Genomic DNA, 17,197 nt, shown 5'->3' with positions numbered 1-17,197 from the left:
CCCTACCACAGCCTGTGGTGCAGTTAGCATTCCTTTTGGAATGTGACAGGAGGTGAGAAGGACAGTATCCCAAGGGAGAGGGCAGTTTGGGTGGCGCTCTTGAGGACAAGTATAGCACAACAAACTATTGTGGAATTGTGGAAACAGGGTTCAGGGAAGGGAAGATGTGAGGACTGTGACTTCCACAGTGAAGGCTTCAGGACCTTGTGGCATCAGGGTATCAGGGATTAGTGAGAGGCCTGGGCTTCACGTGGGGGATGACTCCTGAGGTGTCCAGAGCAGTGAGAAAACAACCACTCCACCAGCTAATACTCTGTCCAGTTGCGCTTAGTCAGTGTTGGTGGCTAGTTTGGTGCTTGAGGGAGTCCTGCAGTTTGTCTTAGGATCCCTGCCTCCCCTTACATCTAGTCAGCAGCCTCTCCCATTTGTCTCACCAAGAAACTATAATTCTCTTAACCTTCGATTCATTCTTCTTCCTTGTCTTTCCTTCCCTTCTGTTTCTCAGAACTACGGGCATATCACCCTGAGCAAAGGATGAGGTTTTTAAAATTTATCCACTAATTTCCCTTGGGTACCCCACTTCTTAATATGTTTCAGCGTTCGGTGTACATTTAACACTGGCCCTGAAATATATAACCACTTTTGGGTGTGGAAAGCTTAGTTCTTTAGACTTGGAATCATTTACTAACCAATGACTGAGTACTCCATTCTTATTTTATTCCTTTCAAAAAATTCTGGTATTTTCACACTGGGGTCGAAAGGAGCTTTTATGGAAACTAAAATTGAGGGAAAGAAATGTAACCAGCTGACTAACCTGTTTCCTAGGATGTACAGTTTCTGAATTTAGAGCCTAGATCTGTCAGCCAGAGAAAATCTTAAGTATTCCTTTGTATATTCATTGAGCCTTACTGTGCCCCAGGTACTGGTAGGTGCGGTGAGGGATGCAGAGATGAATACATCATGATCCCTCTCTCCTAGGGAACCTCTATCCTGATGGAAGAGTCAGGCCAGCAGTGTAGATGGTAATATGCAGGGCATAGCCTCCAGGGGCATCGGGGTGGGGGCACAGGGGAGATTGAACAGAGGCTCAAGGCTGAAGAATGGGTGAGAACAAAGGCCTGGAGGTAGCACGGCAGGGGTATGTTCAAAGAAAAGTTTGGGCTAGCGTGTAGTCCGCACATAGAGGGGCGGAGAACAGACAGCCAGCTTGGAACGAGATCCTGGTGGGCCGCGGAGGCTGAGCGGAGAATAAACCAGGTGGGCACTAGAGACCATAGAGAATTTGTGAGCAGCCGAATGATGTGGTCACCATTGTACTTGAGGAAAATTAGTGTACATTGTTTCCTGTTCCAAATTTACTCTTGCCTTTTGTCCAGAATTTGTACTGAAATCTTTTCTTTTCCTCGGGCCATTCTTCTTTTTCTGTAAGCAGTAAGTGGAAAAGGCAAGACTCCACTTCGAAAGAGGTACAACTCCCATCAGATGGGCCAATCGAAGCAGTTTCCCCTCGAGGAAAGCAGCTGTGAGAAAGGCTGTCAGGTCACCAGTGAGCAGATCAAAGCCGATATGAAAGCAGCTAGGGATATTCCCGAAAAGAAAAAAAACAAGGATGTTTACCCCAGCTGCAGCAGCGCCACCGCCAGCACAGCGGGAACCTCCAGCTCACACAGCACTGCTTCTCAGAGCCCCGACTTTGTAAGGACGGTGAACAGCGGCGGCTCTTCCGAGCCTAGCCCTTCAGAAGCGGATGTGTCCAGGCAGTGTGTCTGCTCCCCCGGTGGGTCAGAGGACTCTGAGGCCATGGAGGAGGGTGATGCAGAGAGTTCTGTCTGCCCCAGATGCTGCTGTCACAGGCCCCAGGAATCCCAAAGGAGAACTAGCAGGTGTTCTGATGAGGAACGTCCTTCAACCAGCCGAGCCTGTGTTGTGAATGGCCCGGATGGTACGAGATCCGCCTTTTCCTTTAGGACTCTGCCACAAGGGGGGTCTTCAGGCCCAGCACATGATGAGAGGACTAATGGGAGTGGCTCTGGGGCTACAGGTGAGGACAGGAGGGGGAGCTCCCAGCCTGAGAGCTGTGACGTGCAGTCTCATGAAGACTACCCTCGGAGGCCCCTAACAAGGGCCAGGAGCAGACTCTCCCATGTACCGCTGGTATCTGAGTCAGGTATGACAATGCCGCCAGGATTAGCAACTGCAGGGCAGGCCTTGCCAGGGGCATGAGCTCGTTCCATAAGCTTGCTTCCATAAAGCCAGTTTGGCAAATGGAATTCTGTGTTGGGGTTCTGTGATCATACAGGGTTTAAACTAATTTTCAGCAGTGGTGCGGGTGGGGGGAAGGCATGTGAAACATCTTGTAAAACCTCCAGCCCAGGAAAACTCAGTTAAGCTTCTGGGAAAAATATAACTCTGTATATTGACCCTAAATACCATACTGATTCTGATGTCTAAGTCCCCAGTGCAACTCTGCTCCCAGCCCATATTTAGGGAAGTTACGATTCTTAGTGAAGCTTTAAACCTTAGCCAAAAGGTAAGGACCTGAAGTTGCTGGGGCTGGGAAACATAGCATATGGGTGTACCCCTGTGTCTACCTCTGCACTATTTAGTAATTCTTTCTGAAATCTAGTTTTGCTTCCAGTTAGGTTTGCCAGGAGGTAAGCAGGTAAGTAGGTAGTTTGGCTGAGAATTATTTTTGGTGAAGATATATTCAAAACATATATATGTATATAATTTCATTGATAACATTTATAATGTATATGCCAAGGCAATGGATTGGATGGGGTAAGCACATTTCTCATAGTTCTGTTTATATTTCTGACCTAATTTTTAAGTAATCTCTCCTGCCTTTATTAAGTCATAAATAGCTATCAATGAATAATATATTTTAATTTTCTCCAGGTCTCCCTTAATTTGAAGATCTTAAAATTAGCTCCAGAATGTAGAGTTAGTTCTTTTTTTATATGCTAAATAGGGCCAGTCATATCATGTGGAGCTAAACTAACAAAAATAAGCTTTTGTAAGATAAATATAAGACCTTAATTATGTACTAATCATAGTACCTTAAACTCAGAATAGAATATGAGTTTTGTTCACACATTTCATTATGCTTTACAAACGCTAGTTCTGCCATATGATGAAAAACACATTTCCCTTAAAATTTAAATGTTCTATCGTACTATTTTTTCTTATACATAGCACACAATTCACCATGTTAGCCATTTTGAAGTGTATGTTTCATTGGCATTAAGTACGTTCACGCTGTCCTGCAACCATTACCACCATCCATCGGAATGTTTTCATCCTCCCAAGCGGGAACTCTGTGCCCGTTACACAGGAACTCCTGTGACGACGCCTTTGTTGCGTGGCTTTTCATGTTTGTCAAGTCAGATCTACTTGTTTACCTTTATGATTTCTTTATTTTCTGCAGTGGAAGACCTTCCTTATGCATGGTTCAGATCATTGTTCATATTTTCTCATTCTTTTATCCATTTGCTTATTAGCTCTTTATTTTAATCTGTGGGAAGGAACTAAATTTTTTTATTCCAAATTGTCAGAGTAGTTTCAGTGCTGTTTATCGGCATCCATTCTCATTCATTATTTTGAAATATTTTTGTGTCATGTCCCTGAGATAAGCTTGTCTCTGGGCACTCTGTTCTGTTCCAGTGTTCTGTCCTCTTTCTTTTTTCTTTTTCAGAATTTCCTGGGCTAGTTACGCATTTCTTATTTATTGTTATAGTTTTTACAATAATTTGTCACGTTCCAAAAGCAAATCTTGGGATTTTTTTGGAATTCATTACATTGATCTACTGAAAAGATAATTGTTATTTTTACAGTGTGGAGTCTTCCTTTTTAAGGACTGTGTTGTCTCTCATTTTGTCTTTTGTTGTTACTGTTTTGTGGTGGGGTTTTTTGTTTTTGTTTTTAATATAAATACTTAATATTAACCCTAGGGGCTTTGACTTTTTGTCGTCTTGTGCTCCACTGTCCTCTACCATTTCCTTCTGACTTGTTTCAGGTCTAGAACTTTTCTTAGCTTAAAGAATTCTTAGAAATTGGGGGGGGAACCCCTCACTTTTACTTTCCTAGGTAAATTATATCAGTCATGATTTTTTTCAATTTGAGAAGACTTCTAATGCGTGTTTAACCGTACAGTAGGTAAATTACCACCTCATATTTTTTCAACAATGCAAATGTCCATTTTCTTTCAGTAACAACTTTGCTAGAGAGAATCAAAGTGCTGATTTTAGTATTCTCTGGATCTCTTTTGGAAAGAACAAGTTATTTGAGTAGCTTTCAACTTACTATTTTTGATCTAGCATGTTTTTGATATCTCTTGGCCATTCTGCTCTTCAGAGTTTTAAGGAGAAAAATCCACTGTAACAAAGGAACAAAATTTGATTATTACGGATTTTTAAAAAAATCACTTTTTCAAAGAAAATGTTTGAGTTTTTATTTTGGTTTTCAAATTATGGCCTTATGTTGTGTTAAAACCCTGTTAGAAGCTAACATAGCTATCTTGTGAATTCTTATTTGGGGAATAAATACCTGTAAGTTGTTTGTATCCTCATTGTATAACTAACTTGTGAAATAACTAATTGGATTATCAAAAAATAACATTTAAGATTAATTTGGTATGGGTCTCATAAATACTAACCGCTTTCTCTGACACCCCAAAACTGAATTGGTTTGTTTTCTGTGTTTCTGTAGTGTCTTCTACACCAGTGTTAACTATACTGTGTTGTAATTCTGTGTTTTACTGTCTGTCTTTCTAATAGACTGAGCTCCATGAGGGCAGGGACAATGTCTGCTTGTTTGGCATTTTATTCCCAGCTTCTAGCACAATGTGTTACATGGTATGGGGCTCAGTGAATAATTGTGAACTTAATAAGTGGTAGGAACCAACGTATGAGGTATGTTGACGCTGGTTGATGTATGAAATCATGAGAACTGTCCCCAAGGAGGGAGGCATGAGGGAAAAAAACATGAATTCTTTTTTTCTTTTACATTGGAAGCCTTTGTTTTTAATGCTCATCTACATGTAAAGTGTGACTCTGTTTTACAACTTTTCTTAGAAAATATGAACTGCCAGTTTGGGTACTCTGGAGAGCAGGAAATTTAACTTTGAACCCCATGCTCTGGTCAATTAAGGGAGAGCATTCCTGGAAGGTGAAAAGTTTGAGAATCAGATCATAAAAAGAGAATGCTACAGAAGATTCTAGTTTCAACACAGCCGTAGAGGAATGGAAGCAGATCTCTGTTTGTTTGTTTTCATTTTTCGGGTACTGGGAGACAAACCAGCTCCTATTAATTGGCTGTAACAGGTGTATGAATTTTATCTGTCATCTGAAATGTGCTACCTTTAGCAGATTCCTTGTCAATAAAGATAATTAGATTTTGCATGAAGTTCCTTCAGGAATACTGTGAAAGAAGGCCTTCAGTGGGCTGGCTAGATCAATAGTTCTCTTCTTTTTCCGGAACCCCAGGGTTTTGTTCGGGTTCAGGATCTTTAGAGGACATTCCATGGGTAGAAATCCTAGGCTCTCTTTTAGCTTTCAACCAAGGTAGCTCCTTTCAGTTGGTTTGCATCGTAAGATTTCACAGAGGTTTCAAATGGTAGAGGAAAGGTTCTGGGGTTGGGCGGATGGCACTTGGATTAGATCTCTAGAGTTCCCATCTAACCGAAGCCTTTTGAAAATTTGCAGTATTGGCACTTTGTTTCCTTATCTTTCTTTCTACACTTTGTTTGAAGTTACTTACCAAGTAGGATGTTTGTAATCTAGTAGTGGTATCCAAAGGCAGCGGGGTGAGATTTAATTCGTGAAGATCAACCTTACTGCGTTCAATAAATGCTCTCCTACAGAACGCTTGTCAAAAATGAGGACAGTGATTTTTTTAGTGTCATGTCTTAGAATGTGTATGTGCTTGTTAAAATTTCAGAGATGAATTTAGACCTTGCCTTTAAATAAAATCAACACAATATTTGTTCTTACAATTAAACTGCCAGGTTTTAGAACAGCACTAGTAAATGAGTTAGGGCTTTACTAGCCAGGATCTGGCTAGTTAAAAGACTGCAGGTTTTCTCATTGTCTGGTGTTGCCTCCTGGGTCCACCACTAAGACCGTGGCAGGCTGCTCTACCGTCCCTTGTCTCTGTTTCCTCATACGTAAAACGGGGAGAATAATCTCTCTCAGAGATTCTGTTATTGCAAGTAACCCTTAGTAAAGTGCCTGATGCACAGTAAGCGCTCAGTAAATATTTGTTACTATTGTTACTCCATTTCTGCACCTGCATTGCACTCCTTCATTCATTCAGTGAATGCCGAGTGCCGTTTGTTCAGTAGATGTTCATTTTAGATCACTGCTAGTGGCTGACATTGACACAAAGATGAAATAAGGCAATGTTCTTGCCTTCAGGGAGCTTTTAGTTTAAGTGGAGAAACAAAACAAGTATGCAGGGAATAGAAGTTTTGTGGGGCCATGTGATTTGTTAGAGTAAGTGGTATTTGAGCTGGACTTTTCAGGAATGAGTAGAATTTCAAAAAGTGAGGTCAGGAAAGGTTGAGGCAGAAAGAGCTAGAATGATTTTGGCTTCATACGCTCTGGTGGTGGCAAATGACTAGGACATGGTTTGGAATAAAATTGAGAATAGATATCAGGCCTAACTACTAAGCAGTAGTTAGTAATTTAAAGTTCAGCAGGAAAGTGGTGAGTTTAATCCATCAGTAGTTTGAGTTGTTATACCCATCCTCAATACTACTGGGATTTAGGATGGGTATAACAAGGAGTTAAAGTTAATACCCAATTAGATTGTTGATACGGCCAAAGTATGAGAAGGGATAATCCTATATGATGTCACCTGGCTTGAGATAATGGAGGGCGATTTTGTTTTGGAATAGTTAGTTGGAAATAGCGGTCATGTGTTCTGTTGGGATATGATCTGGTGATACCCTACTGGGAACCAAGTCATAGATTTGAGAGTTGCCTCAATAGAGTTATATGCAATACGCATTTGAATGTGTTCTCTTGATGGAAAGAAAGCTAATAGCTAAAAATTGGATTTTCCTCTTGCCTTTTTCTAGAAGTTGCCAAAACAAAGCCACGTCATGCCATGAAGCGAAAGCGGACAGCAGATAAGTCCACCAGTACCAGTGACCCTGTCATTGAGGATGACCATGTGCAGGTGAAGGGAAAAAATCCCCACTTAACTTTCAGTTCAGCCACATTCCTGAATAATCATTAAAGTTTCCATCTTTTTAATTTTTTGCCCTAAAAGAAGAAATTGGTAATAGCTACTTCTTAACTTGTGCCAGTGAAAACCTTTACACTTTAAAACAAAAATCTGCAGAAAGACATATCTTTTAACATTTTTCTCCTTGTAGGTCCTTGTATTAAAATCCAAAAATCTTGTTGGAGTCACTATGACCAACTGTGGAATCACAGATCTCGTGTTAAAGGACTGTCCCAAGATGATGTTCATCCATGGTATGGATCTAGGCCTGTGTCATCCAAAAGCATCACAGATGAGCTTAAAGAATTAAAGACTCGTAAATACTACAATAACATTTCTTTATTTTTTTTTTCAAAGGAATCATTACCTTGGACTATTTCTAATTCTGTCCTTGTTCTGTAGTTCTCAAGCAGTTCCTCCACAGTGTTTGTGAGGGAGCACGTGCAGACTTCATCTTTTAAAACAGCCTCTCCTTTGCTTTCCTCCAAATGATAATTGCTACTTGATCTGATGGAGTAGATTCACAACATGGTGGGCTTTGGAGTCAAGTAGATCTCAGTTTGAATCCTCTCTCGACCGTTGGCCGTGCTATATGACATTGTTTGTGTTTTGTGTTTCTGTTTTTGCCGGAAGTGGGGACTGTGCCTTACATACTTAATGGCTGTAGGTCTGATTGACATCATCAATCAATTTCAGTTTGTGGCACATTATCCTTAGTTCAGGCTTTTCCTTTTGGTCCCATTGTCCCACGTTGCTCGTCTTATCAGCCTTCACCTCCTCTACTCATGCCTTTAATAGTGCATCTCTACTTATAAATGTATTTACCTATGAACAAATAAGAGGGTAGGGTATTTTTTATGTGAGCTTTTAAAATTTCGCATGTATGATATGTCCATTTCTCCATTTTCACTCAAAATTATGTTTTGTATACCTACCTATCCATGTAGAATTATGAAGATATGACATGTTTTTTTGCCTTGGACAAGTTATATATTGTTTGTGTTCATTTTTTTTTCAATTTTAAATTATACATAATTATGTCTACCCTATAAACACATATTTTTGAAGATTAAATACAGAAAGTGCATGTGCGTGTCTATGTATATATGTACACACATATATAGTGGAGGGTCTGTCCGCTAACTCAGAGCATACCTAATATTATTAGTTTGTATTATATTTGTACTGGAGTATTAAGGGCTTTCTTTTCTTTCTTTTCTTTGCATTTGTCTGTTACTACTAGTAAGCAAAGCAAAGAAATCCTTAGCAAACAGTTTGTCATACACTAAGAGAATTCCAGAAAGAAGAGATAAAATGATTTAAATGCTACCTCTCTCCTAAATTCTAGAAATCTCTAGATCCTATGTTCACCCTTAAGAGGTAATACTTTACTCCATTCCAGTCAACGAAGTTTTAAAATATCTACTAAATGACCATCTCCTCTTGGACTTTGCTCCTAGACCAGAATCAGGGGGCCCTTCAGAAGCCCAGAGGTTGTAACAGCAGAAGAGCCCAGCCTGGCTTAAGGCAGTACTGTTAGCACTCTCCCCTCTGAGATCTGAGAATCTGCCTCGCAGCCTTTGAGCTGCTTTGACTTCCTATTCTTTTCTTTCTTCATCTCTTGGAGAATCTATTTTTCACCTCTGCACTTGACTCCGAGGATTCATTCTCTCCATATCTTCTCTAAACCTAGTGATGGATCGCATGGCCTCAGGTCCTGCCTTTTGTTTGCCCTTAAACCAAATTGTTTAGCTCAGCGTATCTTGAGACCAGGGATATTTGCTGACTGAGTTAATGGTGGGCGAAATGACTAACTGAGGCCCAAACTGACCTCAGCATTGTCCGGTTTTATAGTGCAGAGCCATTGGCTTCATATCACCATTTGATCCTCTCTCTTTTCCTTCTTTCCGATCACTTGCCCTGCTTCTCCTTCCTCCTTTCTCCCGAAGGAGAAAATGAGTCAGAAAGGCAGAGACTTGCTTAGCCCTCCAACATCAAGTTAGTTACAGGGCTCAGTTGCTCAGCAGGTGATGACATTGTGTCAAGATGTTATAGAAGTCTTTATGAAATGTTGAAGAGATCAAGTGTGTTGGCCGTATGGTTTTATTGTTAGCTTCCATCTGATTCTCTCTTGAGTTGGACCAGGTTGAAATCTATAGTAAAAATTGAATCAGAATGAATTTTGGGGTTAAAAAAAAAAGGAAGGGGATATTTTTCTGAAGTTAGCTTGCTGTTAATAAATGTTAAATAAATGTTAATAAATGTTAAATTCATTTATTACATAGCACCAGTTTTCTCTGTAACCTGACACTTACATGTTAAATAGGGAGCATATTTAATCATGTTTCTGGCCAGCATTTTTAATAGAACTCTCTGCAGTGATGGGTATGTTCTGTATCTACACTGCTTGATATGGTAACCACTGGCCACATGTGACTGTTGAACACTTGAACTGTGGCTAATGCCTGAAGAGCTAAATTGTTAAGTTTAATACACTTTAGTTTTAATAGCAATTTAAAAAGAAGATGACCACATTGGACTATATAGCTTCAGACCAAAGTATCCAAATGTTTTGGGTTTTTAAAGGTTTTGCTTTTATGCTTAGGATAGGAATTAAAATCAACTCTGCTCATTTCCTATGGGTGAATATGTGATAGTATTTGTAAATTATTCTAGGTTTATTTGAACATTACCCATAAGATTGTATAATTTAATAGTTACCATCATTCATTCCTTTTGATAAGTATTTTATAAACAGTTATGTTTAGGAAAATTACCCTCTGGAACATGGACTCTTTTTTTTTTTTTTTTTAAAGATTTTTATTTATTTATTTATTTGACAGAGAGAAATCACAAGTAGATGGAGAGGCAGGCAGAGAGAGAGAGAGGGAAGCAGGCTCTCCGCTGAGCAGAGAGCCCGATGCGGGACTCGATCCCAGGACTCTGAGATCATGACCTGAGCCAAAGGCAGCGGCTTAACCCACTGAGCCACCCAGGCACCCGAACATGGACTCTTTACCAGTAAAATCTTAACTAGGAAAAAGTACCTTGACATTCCTTCAACATGATGGTGACCACCTTCTTTTAAATAGGACAGAATTATTATTATTATTATTATTATTTTTTTTAACAATTTTACTTTGAGAGAGAGTGTGCACGTGAGCATGAGCACATGGGCCGGAGGGAGTGGGAGAGAGACTCCAAGTGGACTCCATACTGGGTGGAGAGCCTGATGTGGGGCTCAGTCTCACAACCCCAAGATCACAACCAGAGCTGAAACCAAGAGTCAGACGCTTAACTGATTGAGCCAGCCAGCACCCTATGACATTTTCAAATCATTTTGATCGCTGTTAATTGTACTTGATGACAGTGCTTGACCTAGGTTAGAGATGTCCCCCTCTGCAGTATTTGTTGCTAATACAGATTGTCCCTGTCATCCCAGAATGATTCCAGATGGGCTATACACTGCTGTATGAGTTTGTGTAAAGTATCTGTAGTGCTTACCATTGTTTTCTTTTTGTAGCTACCAGGTGCAGGGTACTGAAACATTTAAAAGTAGAAAATGCCCCCATTGTGAATCGATTCGACTATGCACAATGCAAGAAGCTGAACATGGATCAAGTGCTAGATCAGATCCTCCGGATGCCGCCCGACAGAAACCGCATCATATACCTACGCCCGATGCAGCAGGTAGCAAGCTCGCTCTGCCTTTTCTGAGCTTGTTGCAGTGATTTTTTTTAGTCTTCTACCTTTTCGACTCAGAATTTATTTATTTTCTCAACCTGTGATAATAAGTCTTTGGATTCTACATAGTTCTTTTAGCCAAGCTAGACTGCCTGGCCAGTCTTCGTCCTTAATACTTCTCTGCTTGATTTTTGTGGGTTTTTAGCAAGCTATATGATGAGGGCAGTTGTTATTTAAGTTTTTATACTTAATAAAAGTTGCCTGTGCTTATAAGAGCACAGGTTTCAGACAGCCTGATTCAAGTTCTTGTTCACTGACTGAGAGCAGATTACTTGGCTTCTTTGTCTTATTCCTTCATCTGTAAAATTAGAATAAAAACCTACACCGATGATAATTAAATGAATATATGTGAAGTGACTTTTTATCATATCTACATAAGAAGATGAATATTGGCTGAACCTGTTATGGTCCTCATTTCACAATGTATGTAAATCGGACTATCTTGCTGTATGCCTTAAACTTACACAGTGATGTGTGTCGATTACTTCTCAATAAAACCGGGCAGCGGGGAGGAGCAAACATCGTATGTACGACTCTGTGCATGGTGCTAGAATAAAGTTTAAAGGAAATAATAAGTAATCGTTGCAGTCAGTGTTTAAGCTTGGCCTCAGAAGATTCATTCCAGCAAACATACCATTTGTTGTCTATCATTTTCTGGGGTTGAAGAACACATAGTGCATCCTCCCTCTCTTGAAAAGTTTGCTTTTCCAGTAGGAGGTAGACATACTTGCCATTAAGATGGTAAGGTGGGATTGCCTAAATAGTGATGGGGAAGAGGGCTCCTTGAGAGGAAGGCAAGTGAACAAAGGCTACAAGGGCACAAGGGTATCTGTTCTTAGGCCTGGCAGTAGGCCGGTTTGAATAGGGTATATAGAACCTACACACTCGCAGCTCTGTAATGCGGCCAGTACTTAGAGCTGTGGAGGACGTAATCAGAAGTGGATCCTCGGGGTCAGTTACCTGCATCAGGATTCCCTGCTTTAGTGGGTGTGTATATAACAGGGACATGTAAATCAGCAAGTTTGCTGAGAAGAATTTTACTAGCCCCACTCCCAGCATGGCAAGCTGGTTCAGGACTGAATGTGACTGGTTGGTTTTCAAATCCACCAAAGATTTTAAAACAGGTTTAAAGAAAGATGACTCATACTCTAAAAAGAGATTTGCAGGACGTTCTCTTCCTTGGTCAAAAGCCCTGTGATGTCTTCCGCAGGTAGACACACTGACCCTGGAGCAGAAGCTATTTAGCGGCCCCTACCCCTACCATATCTGTATTATCCATGAGTTCAGTAACCCTCCCAACGTCCGGAACAAGGTGCGCATCCGCAGCTGGATGGATACGATAGCAAACATCAATCAGTAAGTAATCTGTGGCCCCGGAAGGGTTTTTTGGTCATTTCCTGTGGCAAGGGGTCCCAGAAAGGAATCCTAATTGTTCTTTGTTTGAAATGATTTTGTCTGAGCTTTTCAGGCACTGAACCATAGGACATATAGGATGTAAAAAATGGAGGGAAATGAGTACTTAAAACTAAAAAGCATGCATATATATTTGTAACTTCATTTCTAAACTTAGAAATTGCAGGAACAAACCATACATGTGCACTGACTTCATTCCTTTAGCCCCAGTGCATGGCAAAGAGATGAAATTAAAGATCTTTAAACATTGTTTTACATCTTCAGAAAGTTGAACTTCTTTATGGATGTTATATAAATGTTTTATTTAGCACCTTATATACACAAGACATTTGATTGGAGTGGCTTGCTTTCTTTTCCCAGTAGGATTTTGAAGATAGTGAGGAAAGTAATTTTGACCTGACTAGATATGTATCCTCTAGTTGTCTACTTCTGTTAGCTACTTAATACTTTCTTTGAGATGTTTCTTAGACTTTAGGCCCAGTACAACTTTGACAGGTCCTTTCTTCACCACACCCTAGCACTGTTTCCAGTTTTGTAATTTTTATTTAATTTTTCTTGTTGCCTCCAGAGAACTCATTAAGTATGAATTCTTCCCTGAAGCCACACGAAGTGAAGATGACTTAAAGAAATACCCCAAGTACCCCTGGGGTAGAGAAATCTACACTTTAGAAGGTGAGCATTGACCATTGGTTGGTCACCTTCATAGCTGCTCACTGACTAGATGGAGAGACAGGCCGTAGGGAGGGTAGGAATGGGTGTTCTGAGTATCTGCCAGTAGCAGGGACTAGATGCGTACTAATGTCCCTCTGTGAGTCTTCACCATCCCCAAAATAATCCGAAGCAGCTGAGATAAAAGAAAGCACATTGTACATTCTGCTTACACAGTGTTACAGTGTTTGGCCCTGTTCTTACTTCCACACCAGCAGCATTGTTAATGTGTCGTCTTCTTTTAGGGGTTGTGGATGGAGCTCCGTATTCCATGATCTCTGACTTCCCTTGGTTGAGATCATTACGGGCCGCAGAACCCAACAGCTTCGCCAGATACGATTTTGAAGATGATGAAGAAAGTAATTATGACCTGATTTTTATTCTCTAGTTTGAATATATCCTACTGTGTTAGATACTTAATGTTTTGTTTGAGTTAAAAGCAGTGTATGTAGTCTTTATATTGCTTCTCATGTAAATGGGGGTATTTTAAATATTTTAAATTTTTTAAAAATGTTATTTTAATTCAGTTAACATATAGTGTATTATAGGTGCAGAGGTAGAGCTCAGGGATCCATCAGTTTCATACAACACCCAGTGCTCGTTACATCACGTGCCCTCCTTACTGCCCGTCACTCAGTTATCCATTCCCCCACCATCTCCCTACCCAGCAACCCTCAAAGTTTGTTTCCTGGATTTAAGAGTCTCTTATGGTCTGTCTTCCTGTCTGATTTCATCTTACTTTATTTTCCCTCCCTTCCCCTGTGATCTGTTTTGTTTCTGAAATTCCACATGAGTGAAATCATAAAATTGTCTTTGATTGATTTACTTCACTTAGCATAATACCCTCTAGTTCCACCCCAACGTTGCAAATGGTAGTTATTTCATTTTTTTTATCATTGAGTAATACTCCGTTGCATATATGTACATCATGTCAAAAAAAAAAAAAAATACAGAGCAACCCTACAACCAGTAATTGCTCTAGTAGGTATTTACCCAGAGGATGCAAGCATAGTGATCCGAAGGGGCATCTTCACCCCAGCTGTTTAGCAGCAGTGGCCACAGTAGCCAAACTGTGGAAAGAGCGCAGCTGCTCATGTAAATGTTTTTATTTGCCTTTTCTTGCTGTTTGGTTCTCCCTCTGCCAGTAGCAGCTCTCAGTTTGTACAGTCAGTTGACTTACTATGGATATATAAAGGTCGGTGGGTAGGAGTCCTGGAGACAGATTTTTCTACCTAGATGTTTTCGTTACCTAGATGCTTATAATTTTCTTACTCTTGACTAAGAGTTTGTCAGCTATATTTTGAAATTGTTCCACTTACACGAATGATTATTCTCCTTATGAACCGCTTCTCATTGGGTATCATAGAGGAACTCACAATTCAGGTGTAGCTATTTGGGGAAAAACTTGAAGGCTCTTTTGAATAGAGTTCTTCTGAGTGTTAGCACACTTGAACATCCATTTGTAGGAAGTCTTAAAAACATACTTTATGAAGAAACCAGTTTGGAAGAATACACATACGTGTATCTGTGACTTAGCTGTCTGGTGCCTGGTCACGTTGGGCCTTTAATCATGCGCGCTCTCCGAGGCCCCAGACGTGAGCCGTGGCATGGCACGTGTAACGTGGGGCCCAGTCCAGGAGCCACACCTAGTTCGGTGGCATCACATTATCGGCTTTTCTCATGTACCAGCTTCACCAGTGACCTCCAGATGATTCTCATAATCCTACATGTTTCCCCTTTACTTTCTAATTTCCAAGGCACCATCTATGCTCCTCGAAGGAAAGGGCAGCTGTCTGCGGACATCTGTATGGAAACAATAGGAGAAGAAATCTCCGAGATGCGTCAGATGAAGAAGGGTGTATTTCAGAGAGTAGTGGCCATTTTCATCCACTACTGCGATGTCAACGGGGAGCCCGTGGAAGATGACTACATTTGACTGACCCCTCCTACTTCCCACGTGTTCTGGCACAAGCCAGAAGGGGTCACCCAGCAGCTGGCAAGTTCCACAGGGATTCAGGGCATGCGGTTTGGAGGCCCTGGCACATTTTGGTATATAGGAAATGTATAAGGAACATTGAAGTTGTATACAAAGATTTGTACATAGAGGAAATATACAAAGACAATTCCTGAGTACCACCTTTATATCATATGTTTATACAATTTAATTTAAGAATTCATTTTAATGAAGGCAGATAATTGGAAAGAGTTCATTTTGTTCATTTTTCCTGACTTAGTTCATAAAGTTGTCACTTTTTGGCTGAGCCCTCATTTACTATATTCTTAATAATCATTGTCATCCCCTTAAATCTGTGCCTTTTTCTTCTCGAGCAAAGCTGTTTGAGTAAATCTGTTGAAGAGTCTTTTTGTCTTGTGTGCTTTTTTCTGTGTTATTATTAAAACCAACGAAACCCTATAGGAGGCAGCTTTATGTTTGTGTACAAAATGGTGATTCATTTTTTTTCTTGGTATTATAGTTGCCGTTTTTCTTAAAATCAAATAAAAAGATTTATGAGTTTAAAAAAAATTGAGTTTGAGAGGGAAAATGGAAGTTTCCAAAGCATTTCTAATTATTTATTTCCACATTCAGTTGTGTATATGCTTTATCTTGAATATAAAAATAAAAGTTTATTAAAAACGTTTCTCTTGCCTTGGACCTGAATCCCTGTTTTTAAAGAAGAATAGCAAATAACTGCACAGAAATGGAACGTGTAGAGTTGTGTCTAAGTAAGATTCCAGTGTAATCTTGTCTCTCGTCTCTTTTTTCTCTAAAATCCTGTGGCCACAAAGTAGTAAGTAGAGCTCTTCCGTGACTGAACACTGGGAGGGGCAGAATTTCCCAAAATACCTGGTCACTAGGAGATGGCCTTTCTCCTTTCTCAGAAGAGAACTTCACCCTGATCTATGCCTCATTATAGGACCAGGAGTCAAGAGCAAAAAAAGCTTTTAGAGCAACACCTACGTTTGAGGGATAGCTTTGCCGCTTGCTGGCTGAGTGACCTCACAAATTGCTTAAACTGAAAAATCTGTGGAAAAATTTTGTCAACCCTTTACAAATGGAATATGTACAGATGGTCTCTATGAGGTGTAATGGCCCTTAGAGACTGCCTAAGAGAGGCCAGAAGCCCAGAGAGGGAAAATTTTCTCAGTTATGGTCAAGAACTGGTCAAGGCTAGATAGGCAAGAATTGAAGTGTCTGTCTGATTCCTGCTGGGCTGCCTCAGTATCACGTCCCTAGGCTTGCAAGGGCGCCAGCAAGTGTTCCTGACACTAAAATAGTGTGAATGATCATCAGTGTCTTTTCATCAAAGTTCTCTCTTTTTCAAGACAATTATTTCCATCACATTGGGAAGAATTGTCCAGTACCACATTCAGTCATCTTTTTATTACCTTATTTTTAACTCGGCCAGTCTCCCTTTTAACTAAGAGTGTGTTGTATTCTCCAGTTTAGAAAAGGCAGGAAACAAATTCTAAAACATTCTAGATACTTTGAAATAATACAAACCTCCCCAACTTAGACTGAGTCTAACCCTGTTTTTTCAATGTAACGATAATTACCAAATCATCTGAACAATGCTCAGATGGGCCGCTAGAGGCCGCTGCCTTCTAACTTGTTGGTTTCTCTCCTGCTCATCTAACCCACTGTAAGAACAGGGACAGCAGGGAGCGCTAAAATCATTGCGAAGGTGTCCAGACCAGAACATCTGAGAAACAAAACTTGGAGGAAGACTCCTGTAGGAGGCATTTGGTCAGTGTGTGCAGAATGAACGGCTGCACAGCCATTGCCGCACAGCAGGGGTCGGCCCACTTGCTGTCGGGCGCCAGAGAGCATGTTACTTCCAGCTCCCCAGTGGCCGTCCCTCGGCGGCTGGGAGTGGGAGTGCAGCCACAGAGGTACTTCAACAAACGGACGTGGCTGTGTTACGATCCAACTTTATTTATGGACACAAATTTAAGTTGCACATAATTTCCACATGTCACAAAATATCTTCTGTTTCCCAACCACTTTAAGAAGTAGAGACCGTGCCTGCAGGCTGGAGGACTTGGCTCCCAGGCTGCTGTGTGCTTGCCCACACCTGCCACCGAGAACAGAGTTATCCCATCCAGC

The 17,197-nt window shown here is 40.6% G+C and overlaps 1 protein-coding gene across 8 annotated transcripts in view; it reads left to right on the top strand.

Moving 5' to 3' along the window:
- The window catches only part of FBXO38 (F-box protein 38), a 54,537-nt gene extending 39,085 nt beyond the window's left edge, over positions 1 to 15,452 (top strand). For 4 of the 8 annotated variants that reach the window (XM_032337389.1, XM_032337390.1, XM_032337393.1 and 1 more), the window contains 8 exons: positions 1,433 to 2,167; positions 7,079 to 7,179; positions 7,379 to 7,481; positions 10,751 to 10,917; positions 12,182 to 12,327; positions 12,953 to 13,056; positions 13,338 to 13,451; positions 14,850 to 15,452. In XM_032337389.1, the coding sequence (XP_032193280.1) occupies positions 1,433 to 2,167; positions 7,079 to 7,179; positions 7,379 to 7,481; positions 10,751 to 10,917; positions 12,182 to 12,327; positions 12,953 to 13,056; positions 13,338 to 13,451; positions 14,850 to 15,028 (1,649 nt within the window). In that variant the 3' untranslated portion in view covers positions 15,029 to 15,452. Of the gene's footprint in view, positions 1 to 1,432; positions 2,168 to 7,078; positions 7,180 to 7,378; positions 7,544 to 10,750; positions 10,918 to 12,181; positions 12,328 to 12,952; positions 13,057 to 13,337; positions 13,452 to 14,849 lie in introns of those variants that run through there. The other 4 variants (XM_032337397.1, XM_032337396.1, XM_032337392.1 and 1 more) reach the window with 3 other exon arrangements.
- The last annotated feature ends 1,745 nt before the right edge of the window (positions 15,453 to 17,197 follow it).

Source organism: Mustela erminea, chromosome 3 (assembly GCF_009829155.1).
Source record: "Mustela erminea isolate mMusErm1 chromosome 3, mMusErm1.Pri, whole genome shotgun sequence".
Classification (NCBI taxonomy): domain Eukaryota; kingdom Metazoa; phylum Chordata; class Mammalia; order Carnivora; family Mustelidae; genus Mustela; species Mustela erminea.
The sequence above is the reverse complement of the archived record's forward strand: the minus strand, read 5'-3'. Positions and strand labels throughout refer to the sequence as shown.